At 45.5% G+C, this 15297-nt stretch overlaps 1 protein-coding gene across 4 annotated transcripts in view; it reads right to left on the bottom strand.

Moving 5' to 3' along the window:
• The window catches only part of Kcnab1 (potassium voltage-gated channel subfamily A regulatory beta subunit 1), a 313546-nt gene that overhangs the window by 213067 nt on the left and 85182 nt on the right, over positions 1-15297 (bottom strand). The window contains exon 1 of one of the 4 annotated variants that reach the window (XM_048793902.1): positions 2832-4196. The exons of 2 other annotated variants lie outside the window; for them this stretch is intronic. In XM_048793902.1, coding sequence (XP_048649859.1) covers positions 2832-3052 — 221 coding nt within the window. In that variant the 5' untranslated portion in view covers positions 3053-4196. Of the gene's footprint in view, positions 1-2831; positions 4197-15297 lie in introns of those variants that run through there. One more of the 4 variants, XM_048793904.1, reaches the window with a different exon arrangement.

Genomic DNA, 15297 nt, shown 5'->3' with positions numbered 1-15297 from the left:
AAAGATCATAAAGCATTATATAAGTAAAAGGCATTCTACTTATCTGTCAGGGTAAAGAGTAGACCTTCAACTGCCAGTAATACCTTACAGCAGGTAGACCTGAAACAAGTCCCTGGGATAGCAAAATGGGCCACAGATATGAGCAGTGATTGTCACAAGACACAATCACCAGCTCTACAATTAAAACAGAGTCAGCAGCCTCAGAATGGATAACAGAGTTGGCCCAGGCTTAACTCTTACCTCCCCCACCTCCACAGGTAGCCTTCATAAGAATGTCCCACAATAGGAAATCCTATTATTGAACTGTTCATCTCCTTAGTTAGGGTCTGCCTCCCCACCCTGGATGTCTGGCACACCATGGGTGCTCAGTGAATCTCCACTGGCTGGGCAGTGCCTCTTCATATACCAACACTGCTGACAGGCAATGGTTAACCTCTAGATACTTTAAACACAAGAACTGGGGATGCTACTAAGAGGAAAACTTCTCTTAGAAGAAAATAACTTCTCTGCAGAAAAGCGCAAGATAACACAGTGCTTTTTATCATCCAAGGGGTTCACAGAAGTTCTGACCCTGCAAACCATCTTCCAGAATGAGTGAGAACATTATTTCAGCGCCAACTGACCAGGAATTTCCACCCTAGCTTCCCCATGCAGTATCCAGACCTTCTCCATTCCACAGCATTATTTTTTTATTTGTTTTCTGCTATTTGTTAACAAATAGTCCACATATGCATATTATGCTTTAGGGATGACAATGTGATAAAAGGACAATTCAGCTAATTAAAATATTTCCACTGTTTTCTCTGAAGTACACAGCTGCCCTCATCCCTTCCAAGCTACAAAGCTTAGTATTTGGCCTTATCTCATGATCTCTTTCAGAAAGGTCACTCTGAGTGAACTTGAAGGGGGTGGGGGTAAGTTATGGTCACACACACACCTGACACCATGGACGGAGTGATTCAGAACAAGGGGAGCAGAAAGGGGGCAAAGATACTTAGTCACAAAATAACAAACAGTGCAAAGTACACTGAAGACCCCAGATGGCTGACTTTTTGTAGGAGAAGAGCTGTCCTTAGTCATCAGTAATGAAAGACACCCAAGCACGTCTTGGTCATGCACTGAGCTTTTGAAAGAGAGACCATTACCTTCCAATCTGAGTTGAGCATGCTGACAGAAAAACCTTAATGGAAAGCTCCTGGCTTCCTAAAGAGCTCCCAAGGCCAAACTCCCCCTACACAGCCATCCACAAACAACTGTGAATCTGCTGCCACAAGAACTACTTTTTATTCCTTCGAGTTTACAAAAAGAAAGTTTATAGGGCAGTTAAATGCCAGAGTCTCCAATGAAAACAACCTTCTGTGATTGACCTTAACTCTGGAGCGTCCTGGCCTGGGGGCCTGCAGGAAGGCAAGACGTTCATCTCCAACCCAGCAGCAGAGCTGCATGTCCACAGGGCAGGGGCTGGGTGTGTGCCACAAAGCAGCAGCAGAAAAGGCCAGTGCGCCAGACTGCGGTCTCACTCAGGGAACTGCTACTGTGGGGTTCCCTCTTCATCATGCCAAAGTCAAGAAAAGCAGAGGCACATTGCTGACACTTGAGGGTTGATTGGAGGCAGACTACCTGTATTTGCACTGCAGTTGGGGCCAAGAGCTTCAGCTACAGATTGTTTTGTTTTTTTCTCATTCCAGGGCTTTCTTTCTCAATGGCTCAGAAATATATCAAAACAATTGTGCTTGACATACTTTCAAGGAGAAGCTTTCCTGTAACTCTGCAAAGAAACTTCTTCCAGGGGACACCTTGCATACACATAGGCTTAAATGTCTCCTGCTGCACCCCCATATGAATAAATCTTAAGTGTGCATTGTTTTAATTGTATTAAGCACATCCTGTCCCCAAACCTGGTTCCTGACAAAGATGAGGGAGAGTTAAATGTAAACAATTAGTAAAATCATATCTGCTAGTTGAAGTAATGAAAGCCTTTGGAAGATGTATCAGTCAGTAGTTTCTCTCTAGTATAGCCACAAATGATGTTTAGAAACAAGAAGCACAGTGATTTTAAAGAAATAAAATCAAGAAAGCTTGGTGCAAAGCAAATATAATGAGGAGGTAAGAATTACATAATTGAATAATGATTTTTTTCTTTTTACTCATCAAACTTAAATCACTTTGTATTAAGGAGCATTAGCTATTACTGGGAAGATTTCCATCTTTGGAAAATATCCTAAAGGAAGAGTGAGCTAAAAAAATTGATGATGAAACTAGTAGTATTGCAACAATTGACTTTCCATATTTTACAACAACCTCTGGATTTTATTTCAAGCAGTAATTTAGATTTAAATGTGGCAATGTTCATTCTGATTTACCATTGTAGGTGTTTTTTCTATAACAGAACTCCCTTAAAAGCTTTGCCTACCATTTGCTACCTTGGTTTTTCAAAGGATAAATAGGAGTGCTGTGCTAGATGAGAAACTATTTCTGACAGTATAATCACAGAAGCTACATCTGTAGCATAAAACAGGGCAAACGCATTTGCTCCTGATAAACTATGCTGATCTAACTGCCCATTTCCAGCAGTTTGTGTTTTCTTCCATAGACTGGAATTTATACAGCTCCCAAAGTCTAGAACATACAAAATGGGCCATATTTTTAAAAATTACACACGCACACACCTTGGGCTTTTCCATCCTCCTCAAGAGCTATTTTAAAAACACCTGAGATTCTAAATTGAGCAACCCACCGACAAGCGAGTCACTTTTGCAAAGCAATAAACCGTTCCGTTGCACCTGTATAGAGCATGGAAACCCCGGGTTTAGGGAATCTTACATCCATACCTATATTTCATGCCCGTCTGCTTTGCGGTGGACTCTTTGAGGGAAATGTGGTGCTGAGGGGTGAAGGTCCCCAGGCTGCGTGCGATGATCGCGACCGTGCGGAATTTGGCCCGGGCTGCGTTCACCACATTGGGGGCGGCGGAGCTCTGCTTGCTCAGAAGTCGGTCCTCACCATTCCGACTCTTCAGATTGTGCTCTGTGCAGGCTATGGAGACTTGCATTGCTTCCCCGGGCAGCGCACGGTCCCTCGGAACCCCGCAACACAGGCAGTCACGAGAGGCTGAGCCGCTGAGGGGTCTCCGCTCGTCCTAAACCGGCTCGCTCCCCTGTTCCCGGGGATGCCGTCAGCGGAGTCCTGGCAGCTGACTTCAGAGCCGGCAGAGTGACAGGAGAGTTCCGGGTTCGGGGATCCGGAGAAGTAAACAGCCAACCCCGAAGTTGTCAGGGCAGCTGGAGCGCGGATCAGGCTCGCAAGTCGTCCCTGGCAGTAATCTAAACAGCCAAATCCATGCGGTCTGGAGGCTGTCGCCGAGGCTAGAGCTGAGCATTCATGGTGATTGCACAGGCGCTGCCAGGAGCCAGTCCGCGGTGCCTGAATGCGGGCTCGCTGCTGGGCGCTGGCTCAGCTCTTCGCAGGCATGCCGCAAGATGCGCGGCCAGCGCGCTGGGGCCACCGGCAGCACGCTCGGCCGGCGCGCGGAGCACCCCAGGAAGCAGCTAATCGCAAGCCGGTTCCCGCGGGCCGGCGGTCTCCATCCACGCCGCAGTCGGCTCCCTCCCTCCCCCGCTCTCGGAGGACGTGGAGGCTGCTCAGGACCCCTCCCCACTCATTCTCGGGCGAAAGCCTGGGTTGCTTAGCCCTCACCGATTCCGGTTTGCAGCTGCACGGAGAAGCGGGCAGGTCCCTTTAAAGAGCCTTTGTGTGCGGTGGGAAAGCAAGGATCCCTTTCACCAGACTCTGGTTGTGAGAGTGGGGAGGGCTGCTCCACAAAGGGAGCTCTGCCCAGACAGACCGAATCCTGCTGCAGCCCAACAGTTGGAACTGGGGGAAGGCAGAGTGGGGGTGCTTCTGCCGCGGAACATGCCAGTGAACCAACACGTGAGCGCTCTGCTACTGGCTTGCGAAACGCAGCTTGAAACCCCTGCTATTAGCCTTGTCAGGGCTCCTTTCCCCTCTGCGCCTTGTTCTTTAAGCTGATAAGTTTGAAGTTTCCTGAAAAGCTAGAGTGAAGACTTTTTTTTGGAGTCTAGTCGGCCCACTTGCTGCAAAATCTATTCTGAATGCCAGAGGAAGGAACAGGATGCCCCCAAGGGGCAGCAATTTGGCACCCCTCAGGAGGGGCTGTACCAGCTGAGCCGCAGGCCTGTTATTACCACCCAGAGCCAGAAAGGTCCAGGAAGGTGGCAGGAGCCAAGCACATGTCCGGCTGATCCTCTGTGGCCAGCTGGTGAGGAAAAGCCCTACCCCCACTTCAGGGATGGGCAGCAAGACGTCACTGTGGACCCTGAATCCCCATCAGGCAGGATGGGGATTGTCTAATTCAGTGTCAGATGCAAAGCAATTGCACGAAAATGTAGTTGGACCAGACTAAGCACAATTGGCTGGTGATTGACTTCTCCATTTGAAATACGTGGAAATCCAATGATTCAAACGCAATAAAGTTATGACTTCTGCAAAATCATCTTTCTACGTATGGTGCCCAACACACCGCTGCTGTCAAACAAAAAGGAACAGCATTTAAATCAACCATGTTTGTGAATGCCATCTCTGCACGAGGCCATGGAGATCACATTGTTAGAAAAAAAGGAAGCACTGCTCCTTCTCAAGGAATAGACAGATCAAACATGCAGTCTTATGGGGGCTCATTAGCAGTGCTGGAAGGTGCATTCTGACATGCCCCACTGCCAAATGCACTAGCATGACGTGGAGGAGGACTGCAAGAGGACTTCATTTTGATCCATTCCCTACTAGGTACCTGACTCTGTAGGGTACCCAACTGCTTGTGAAGGGGACACAAAGATGACCAGGACTGTGGCTGGATTCTCAAAGAGCTTAGGAGGCCCAAACAATCCTCCTGGCAGGATAGGACTTTGCCTGGGGCATGAAGGAGTCAGATTTGATTAGCAGGCAACAGTCTGTTTGGTGGGTTTGGGGAGGGCACATATTCTAGTTGCGTCTATTGGTATACAAAAAATACTAGCTGGTCTGACCAATTCTTCCCAACAAAATTAAGCCTGTAGGAATGAAATTTTCAAGTAGAATATGTGCCCCATTGCCATTTTGTCACCTACAGATTAAGACCTAAACCACTTGGGGACTCCCAATCTTATCCTCCACACTCTTCCCTCTCTTTACTTTAAAAAGTAAAGCTGCGCTGAGCACACCGGCTATCCAGGGAGGGCTGAGAACTTCCAAGGGAGGGGAATCTGGACCGGTTAGCAGAAGTGGCTTTCAGCTTTGCCAGAGAACTGGCAGAGCCATGCCTGGAAGCACAGCCAGGGCCAGAATAGGGAATAGGTTATCAGCACAAAACCTGCCAGGCAGAACGCTCTGAGTCACCTCCTCCTCCCCCACAGGACCACTGCAGAGTGCCTGGTGCATAGCAGGCCCTCACTTTGAATGACTGAGAGGGGGAGGTAAGGAAACAAAAGAAGGAGGGAGGTGGATGGGAAGATGCCATATTCTTGGATAAACCTGCTTCCTTCAAACCAAACACCAAAGGAAACCCTGTGCCTGCCAGTTTCCGCACAGCCCCTCACTTGAAAGGAGCGAATAACTGTCCCACATTCACGTCCGCACCTCTGTGTGTAGATGAGTCCCAGCCTTCAGGACATGCCTCAAAGAGAATCAAAGGCTGTGGCCAGCAGATGCTCACAGAGCAAGCCTCTCCTGCAGCCTGCAGCCGCCTTCTCAGATCTGACGCCATGCAGGCCTTCTGTCAGGCAGCCAGCAGCTCGGTGGCTTCCCCCTGCCATCCTCACCCTTCCCAGCATTTATGGAGCAGTCGGTCTCAGGAGCCCGGAAATTAGATAACAGTTGGCTATGAGGATGCTCATTCCTAATAAGTTTGTGCTAACAGGCCACATGCTAATTAAGCTGGGGAAATTAGACTTGGAATATCTGTCTTCTCATTGTGCCATAGGGTTTGGGGGAACCTTCACTGTGCTCATTTCAGGTTTCGACCAAGGCCCATGAACACACAGGGAGAGCTGGATGTAAATGTAGATACAGATATGGTTATGGGTGGATTGATCCCCCAAACTAACATGTTGAAGCCCTGACTCCCCATTGCCTCCCAGGGGGACTGTATTGGAGACAGGATCTTTAAAGAGGTAGCTGAGGGAAAAGGAGGTCACAAGGGTGAGTCCTAGCTAACATGACCCTGGTCCTCAGAAGCAAAGGCCATCAAATGGATAAAGAAACTGTGGTATATCTACACAATGGAATATTACTTAGTATTAAAAGAGAATAAATGTTAGAGTCTGTAAACAAGTCAGGATGGCGCCTGGCATTTTGCCAGAGAAATGTTAGAGTCTGTAAACAAGTCTGGATGGTGCCTGGCATTTTGCCAGAGGGAGTGGTTAATGTTAAGGTCTGTAAACAAGTCTGGATGGCGCCTGGCATTTTGCCAGAGGGAGTGATTTGTGAAGTAATGCCAGCGAGCCATTAAGTGTGGTGATTCCTTATTGGTTGACTGCTGTATCTATTTTATGTTAATTAAGATAAGCTGTGTGGAATGTATATATACCACTCCTGTCCTACAATAAACGGCTCCTACTGCTGTATGAATCTACACAAGTTGCTCGTCACTCCCCGGTTATTTTGCTGCAGCCGGACTGCGGCAAATAAAATTATGTCATTTGCAGGTAAATGGATGGAATTGGAGAATATCATGCTAAGCAAAGTAAGTTAATCCCAACAATAAAGGCCAAATGTTCTGATAAGTGGATATTGATCCATAACAGGGAGGGGCATGGGAAAAATGGAGGAACTCTGGGCAAAGGGAAGGGAGAAGTGGGGAGGGGTTATGGGGGCAGGGAAGATGGTGGAATGAGATGGACATCATTACTCTAGGTACATGTATGACTGTATATAGGATGTGACGCTACATCGTGTACAACCAGAAAAATGAAAAGTTATGCTGCAATTGTGTTCGATGAATTAAAATGCATTCTGCTGTCATATATACCTAATTAAAACAAATAAATAAATTAATTTTTTTTTAAAAAAAGGAGAAGAGGCCATCAGCCCAGACACACATTCGAAGCCACAGAGACAAGATAGCTGTCCACAAGCCCTGCTGGCATTCCATCCCTGAGTCCAGCCTCCACAGCTGTGAGAAAGCAAACCCCTGCCATGCTGGGTATCCAGTTTGTGTTGTACTGCAGTGGCAGCCCCCCCAAATGGGTAGAGGTGTGGATACTGTTTGTTTTCATTGTAGTTCTCAGAGTATTAGTTGTAAGAAACTATTGGAGCTTACTCAAGAAGATGCCTCTAGAAGTCAATGTTGGATTTTGGTAAATAAATATCATTGTCCTGCCACTACACACACTACACACGGGCTTTGCAGAAGGGATTCACAGGCAGGTCAGGGCTCCTCTCCATAAAAGCAGAGGCTCCTTTGTGTGACTGCTGGTAGAAGAAGTGGTGGATTCCAAGCACGTGTGGCCTGTCCCTTGTGCTAAGTGATCTTATTCTGCTAATTTGCTTTTTTTGGGGGGGGGCACAGGGAATTCAACCCAGGGTGCTTAACTGCTGAGCTACATCTCCAGTCCTTTCTATTTATTTATTTAAATAAATAGTGATATTTTAATTAATAAATAAATAATTCTTTATTTTGCTTAGGGCCTCACTAAATTGCTGAGGCTGGCTTTGAGCTTGCAATCCTCCTGCCTCAGCCTCCTGAGCCACTGGGATTATGGGTGTGAGCCACCACGCCTGGCCCAATTTCCCTTGTAAAGGCTGGCTTTGTGGCTCTTACCCTCAGCAGAGTGGTGGAGGACCTTCCCCCACAGTGAGGTCCTCCATCACTACACCTGGGGCCTCAATGTTTCACAGCTGTCCATTCTTCTTGTTCCTTGGATGGAATATGAGGGTGGCATGCATTTGTAAGAACTCCTCTTGCTCTGTGATGCCTTGAGGTTCTTTTTAGAGAGCTGTGGCAGCTGCACCATTGCATGTGGCCAAATTATTACTTACTCTTGGGTTTTGCCTGGGTCTCAGCTGGCCCCTACTCATTGATTGATATTTTGAATTCTTCAGCACTAAGGTCAGCCACATGGGGTCACGATGACAGAACTGTTTAAGGACAGACACTACCCAGTGTCTTTTCTCCTCTTGCTCATCATAGAGTCTTCCAGGGTCACTGGAGGGATGTTAGGATGTGGAGTCAGTTGAACTTGAATCCAGATTCTCCTCTACCTCATCCTTTCCTTGTGCCACAGAGAAGGGTGCTAATGCTCCCTGAGCTTTAGTGTCCTCACAGAGTCAGATTGAGGCAAGAGGATGGTTCTCCAAAGGAGCGACTGCCATCATGAGCTCCATTTTGCAGAGGAAACGCGACATGCAGAGAAGTTACGTCACCAGCCCAGGGTGTACCGAAGAGCCAGGCCTCGAGGCAGCAGCCTGCAGAGCTTGGCTGTAACCACTCCACACAATGCCCCTCACTGTAGAACTCCCCCTCGAGGTCTTTAAATAGTGCCATTTTAGAAATGCAAGTTAAAAGAAATCCTATTCTTACCATGAATGATAGAAAGACATTCAACTTCAAAAATCTAGAAATCTCAGAACAATTAAATCATCCACACATGGTGGTTTTAAATATGTCTTTTATCAATCTTTTCAAATAGTTGGTGATACTTTATTCCTATTGCTCCAAAAATTTCCCCCAATTATTGATTGATTTAACTTCTTACCAGTAAAGTCAGAACCACGTGTGTTTTATTGAGATCACCTAGATATTGTGGTTTATGTTCATTGGAAGGAAACCACACCCAGCAGGGGCCAGGAAACATTCAATTAGGCAGCTAGGCAAAGCCGAGTTTATCCAAAGCAAAACAATATCTGCTAATACTGGAAGAACATTCCACACACATATATAGGTGGCAAGACACTTTATGTGCTTATTATTTGTGATTGAAAGAGTTGTTAGGGGCGAGAGTTGGCTATTTATCAGAAATTCTTAAGACGTGGGTTTGGGGAGCCAGTTATTATATTCTGAGAATTTGAACCAGCCATAAAAATTAGCACATGCACAGCTTTTGCAATAGCAGAGAAAACAACATTGAAAGGCCACATTGAAATGCTCAAGGCTGTGCTGAAAAGAAGAGGCTTCCAGATGTCTGCCCTCCTGCTTCTCTGGAAAAGCAGGCTCAACAGAGAGCCCCACCAGGAAAGTCAAAGGGTAGGCTCAGAACAAATGCTCTCATGCTACCAGACACATGTCCAGAGCCAGAACACAGTTAATCAAAGAAGACCTGAGCTTTTCAATAAACACTGAAGCTCTATCCATGGCCACTGGTAATTATTTCCTGAATTTGAAAAATGTGACACGTCAAATGCACCACAGACCTCTAGTACGTGTCCATCATTTTTACTTCAAGGCCAGGTGCCATGGAGTTACGGGAAGCAGGGCTGGAGCACAGTCAGCCTTAATTGGAAATCACTTCACAACCTCTGCAAAGGAAACAAATGTGCTTCAAAGATTTGATTAACAAGATAGTCTATTATAAACTCCCATGCCAGGGAGATTTAAACTACTGAGAGTGGGAAGGAAGGAGGGAAGGAAGGAAGGAAGGAAGGAAAGAAGGGAGGGAGGGAGGGAGGGAGGAAGGAAGGAAGGAAGGAAGGGTTTTTGAGTACCTGCTAGGTTCCAGATGCTGTGATAAAGGTTTCTGTGTCTGTTATCTTATCAGGAGGAAATGGAGAAAAGCTTGTTTAAAAGCTTGTTTAAAGCTTAGGTTAATCACGTAAATTGATTGGATTTTAAGTATCTTTAGGTGGAGTGACATAAATATTCATCTTAACTCTTTGCAAAACTGAAATGAATCAGTCTCTGTAAGAGCTGCCCACAAAACTCCAACCTTGCATGGTGGGGCAGGAAAAAAAGATTCAACCTGCAAATCTTTCAAAATAATCAGTTACTGGTTCACAATCCATTTGTTTCCATTCAAATTTGGGCATCTTCTTCCACATTCGTCCTTGTCTTACAATAGTAATGTATTTTTATATTTTAAAAAAAGGTATGTTTTCTTGCTTCTTTTCTACTTCATTCATTTTTAGAAGTGGGAGTGTTCTAAAGGGAGAAGATCAAGATTCTGAGATTCCTTTTCATTTAAGTTCTTCCCTCTGGCAGATCATAGAAAGTTAATGTAGGAGAGCCCTCAGCCTTTCATCACAGTTAGTGAAGCTCATCCTAGGGACTTAAATATCAAGCTCTCTGTGCTCTAGGTACTTATTAGGATGGATATTATCAAAAAAACAAGAGATCATGAGGCTTGGAGAGGATATAGGACACATGTTAGTAGAAATGCAAATTGGTACGGCTGTTATGGAAAATGGTCCAGAGGTTTCTCATCAAATTAAAGACAGAACACCACATGGTCCAGCAATCCCACTTCTGAGTTTATAGCCAAAGGAAATGAAGCCAGTATCTTAAAAAGAGAGCTGCACTCCTGTGTTCATTGTAGCCTCATTCATAATAGCCAAGTTATGGCAACAACCAGAGAGTAATGAATAAAGAAAATACAATGGAATATTATTTAGCCTTGAAAATAAAGGAAGTCCTTGTTCTTTGCTTATATTTTTATTTTTCCTGTAATGTAAAATTAACTTTTTAAAAATAAAAAAAACTATTTTAAAAACCTATAAAAAATAAAAAATAAAGGACGTTCTGCCATTTGTAATAATGTGAATGAAACTGGAGGACACTATGCTAAATGAAATTAGCAAGACACAGAAAGACAAATACTGCACTATCTCACTTACATGTAGAATCTAAAATAGCCAAATCCACAGAAGGAAAGGATAGAAGGGTGGGACTTGGGGTGAGGGGAAATGTGGAGATGTTGGTCTGAGGGTGCACAATTCAGTTTGGTAGATGAATAAGTTCTGGAGACCTACTGTTTGGCCTGGTGACTACAGTTAACAATATTGTTAACAATAATGAATACTTAAAATTTGCTAAGAGAGTAGATCTCAAGTGTTATCACAAAAAAGAAGAAAGAAGGAAGGATAGAGAGAGGAATGGGGGCAGAGTAAAGAAGAAGAAAGAGAGAGAGAGAGGAAAGGAGAGAGGGAGGGGAAAAGGCTAACTATGTGAGATATGAATACCAGGCAGCTTGGTTGTGATTTTTTCATGATGTACATATGTATCAAATCATCAAGTTGTACACCTTAAATGTGTACGATTTTTGTCAATTATATCTCAGTAAAGCTGAAAAAAATTAGGAAATATTAAATAACTTGCCCAATATTACCAAACTACTTGGTGGCAGAGTCTGAACAATATCCAGATATCCTAATCTGTATTCAAAGGTCCTTTTTACTATAATACAGTTACATTTAAAAACAAAAGAAAACTAGTTCTATCTTCTACCAAAAAATTACCTAGTTTAAGGAAAAACACTCTCATCTTGTGCTCTACTGAGTAGAATATTTTCTATAATAATTACGATGCACGCGTATTTCTTCTAGTAAGTAAGATGAAATAAAATTTAAAGTTATTTTTCCTATTATGAAATCATCACAAATTCATGATGGAAATTTTTAGGAAGCATAGGTATTTCTCTTCAATATGTGTGAAACCACGCTACAGAGCTGGGGTTAAAAAGGACTAGATGGAACAAAGAGGAGAGATGCCATTCATTAACCCAGACTTCAAATACAATCATAAGGGCAATATTTTCTTGGTTTTGATGCTTTTTAAATTTTCCTTGCATATCTTTAAGGTTGTCAGTGACGCTGCTGCAGCTGTTTACCATAGCTGAGTATTTTTCAAGATATGTATCAGTGACCCATGCTGTCATTTTGTATTTGTTCACTTATCTTTTTATTTTTTTGTACTATCTGCCCTTGAACCAATTATTTGCCATCACCTTCGTCAGTAAGCATTTTTTGTTGTTCAGTCAACAAATCCCACGGTCTGATGAGGAAGGAGGCAGGGCTCTGCCCCTTCATGGGCCTCCTGGCCTTGCTAGGAGAGCAGCCATGCATGGGTGACCAGCTGCCTGGCCTGCAGGATGGCACAGCTGACACACACCTCAAGGAACATGGGCAGACTGTGGGTTGGGGCTGTAAGAGGAACCACAGTGGCATCAGAGAAGCTCTGGCAGTAAGGGCCAAAAAGAGCACAGGCAAAGGAAGGGAGCGGCCAGGGAGCTGGCCACACCAGCCCCAACGCAGCGGTTCGCAGCCTGTCAGCAAATGAGCTGAACACTTTGTACACAACTTTATTTGGGAAACGGGTTTATGCGATAAGTGATGCAGAACAGTGCGCATGAATCGCCCGGGGTCAGGAGAGAGCAGCCTGGACTCCAGGGCCAGATGAGGACTCCCGGCTCAGGGAAGGGGGGCAGTGGCTGTTAAAGGAAAAATTTAGTTGGGGATTCTGGCCAGGCTGGGAGTGAGGATGGCGCTTAAGGCAGGTCGGTCTAGAGGCCAGGTGTAGGGTGTCCTGGAGGTGTAAGGGACTTAGGCAGGAAGAGCAGCAGGAGATTGCTGGTCAGCCAGCCAAAGGAAACCCCTGGGCAAGCACGGTGCTCCTGGGGGAGATGACGCTGAGCCCCCAGTGGAAGAAGGGTCCACAAAGCAATTCCCACAGCAAGAGCCTGTTATGATGGGACAGAAGGCGTCTATTTCTGTAGAGATAAAAGGACATACTATGTATCCAAATGGTACCAGTACTTCCTGTGGCTAGTGGGATCTTGGTGTTAGTGCAGGAGTGTTCAGAGGTGAGAAGACTGGATTGTGGGAGCTGTGACCTCGTCAGCTCAACCTAGTTTGAATGGACTGACTAAATGGTAACTGTAGGCAGGTGGGGTGTGACCCGAGGAGGAAGTGGGTCCCTGAGGGCTGCCCTGGAAGGGTGCATCTTCCCTATGACCCCACCCACCCAACTGCTTCCTGACCCCACTGAGAGCTGAGCTGCTTTCCTCCTCCACTGGATCCTTCCCCCATGATGTGCCATCTCACCCCCAGAGCCAGAGCAATGGAGCCAGACATCTATGGACTGAGACCTCTGAAACCACGGCCCCAAGTAAACTTTCCCTCCTCTAAGTTGTTCTTGTCAGGTTATTTAGTCACAGTGACGCAAAGCTGACTCACACATATGGGTAATTTTTTATTTCCTTTATTTTGCTAGTACATGCTTTCCTGCTGTGAGAAGATATTACTTTTATATTATGAAACAAAGTGATATCCTGAAAAAAAAAATGGTGCTTGAAGTCCAGGAGACCCTGCAGGTATGCATGTCCTGGATGAAAATTCAAGACTTCTTTCCATTTAGTTCACAGCACCCAGTAGTTTGGAATAAATTTCATTAAGCAGACTCAGTTAACTTTCAACAAACAAGTATCCAGGGGAAGATTATGCAGAACACAAGCATTAAACTTTGCTGACAGACACAGAGAAGAACTTAGCAAGTCAAATAACTGTTGATTTGATTCTCCATAGATGGCATGATCCATTAAGGCCAGAAACAGGTCAACATGGAATTTTCGGGGAGGTCGGATTAGGGATTGAACCAAGGGCCATGTGCATGCTAGAAAGAAATATGGAACATAAGGGAACTGCGGGAAACAGTCACTCTATGAGTTATATTAACTAAGGATGGAGGGCCCTGCCCACAGTTGGCCTCTAGGGTAATTGGAGGAGAACCTATTTAAGTCCATAGTTGATCAAATTAATGTGAGCTGAGCTCCGTGGGGAAAAGGGAGTGTCTCTACCTACTCCATAGCTGAGTGGAGAGCCAGGTGTCTGATGACTTCCCATGGACTGAATAAGAGGCTTTAAACCAGCCTCTGAGATATCGGATGAGACCTTCTACCATAAAAACTGAACCAGTGTGTTAACATTTCTGAGAATCTAATGATTATACTTCATCCCCGGTATTCTGCTTCCCTCCTGTGTCCTTCCTCCTACCTACATTTTACACAGTTCTGTGGTGACAAAATAAAAGAGGATGAGAGAGATATAACACGGTATTTCTACGTGGACTATTGGCAAAGGAGCAGGAGTGAGGAAGGGATTGGATAAAGGAAAGAATCTGAGTTAAAATCCAATGTAGAAGATTTGAAGAGGGACAAAGCTTCCAGTTAATCCAATGACAGAGCTCCATGGGGAGGTGACCAATCTCCTGCCCAGGGCGTCTGGGGTACGTTTAGGGTTTCCTTCTCTTGAGACAGCCATAATAAAAACCACAAACATGGTGGGGGTAATTTGTGACTTAAAATGCAGAAGTTCATTCTCTCAAAATCCCGGAGGCCAACGAGTCTGACCTCAAGCAGGCCTGCATGACCTCTCACGGCTCTCAGGGATGGTCACTCCCTGCCTCTGCCAGCTTCTGGTGGCAGTCAGCATTTCTATGGCCACACCTCCCCAGTCTGTCTCTGCCTCCTCAGGCCATCTCCATGTCTGTGTCTTCCCCATTTCTCTATGATAAGGGCACTTGTCATTGGCCTTAGGCCTCACTTGGGTTCCTCATCTCAATATCCCCAACTTAATTATATCTACAAAGACACTTTTCCAAATATGGTCTTATGCACATGTTTTAGAGATTAGGATGAGGTGTGCTTGGGGAAGCATGGGGAACATGGAACAAAGGCAGGGAGGGTGGGGAGAGAAGAAGGCTGTCTGACAAGAGAAAAACTGAAGATTTAAAAACAACAACAACAAAAATAAATAAATAAAAACAATAATAACAACACTCTAAGACACTACAGGGATGTGGCCAGGCCTTGAGCAGCTCCAGTCTTAGAGTAGTTCCTGTGATGGAAAAACAGAAAGAAAAGAAAGACAAGGCCTCCAGGGCAAATCAGGACAAGTGGCTGTGCCCAAGCCCCCCTCAGGCTTTGTCCAGCACAGCAGGACTAGCCTGGGCCTGGGCCTGGGGAATCACCCCCAAAGGACCCAGGTGGAAGGATGATCAACCACCACACCCCATGGTGAGAACTGAGTGGCCTCTGTGGGAGCAGCCTGGGCCCTGGGATGGGGGGAAATGGCTCCTAGGATACTTGGGAAGCAGAGGCAACAAGGAGACAGTGGGGTGGAAGCTTCAGCCTGTGTGCCGAGGTGGAGAAGCAAGCAGAGATAAAACCCTTACATGGCGAGATTGATATTTTTAATCACCTTCCTAATCAAAAGCACCCCCAAGTTTTTAAATGAGCACCTTTCTTGTTGGCAAGTCTTGAGCACCATGCCAGGAGACAGGCAGGCATTAGAATTGGGTTGTGCCAGGATTACGTGGTC

The sequence above is a fragment of the Marmota marmota genome, unplaced genomic scaffold, assembly GCF_001458135.2.
Source record: "Marmota marmota marmota unplaced genomic scaffold, marMar, whole genome shotgun sequence".
NCBI lineage: Eukaryota > Metazoa > Chordata > Mammalia > Rodentia > Sciuridae > Marmota > Marmota marmota.
This window is presented reverse-complemented; position numbering and strand designations above follow the sequence as displayed.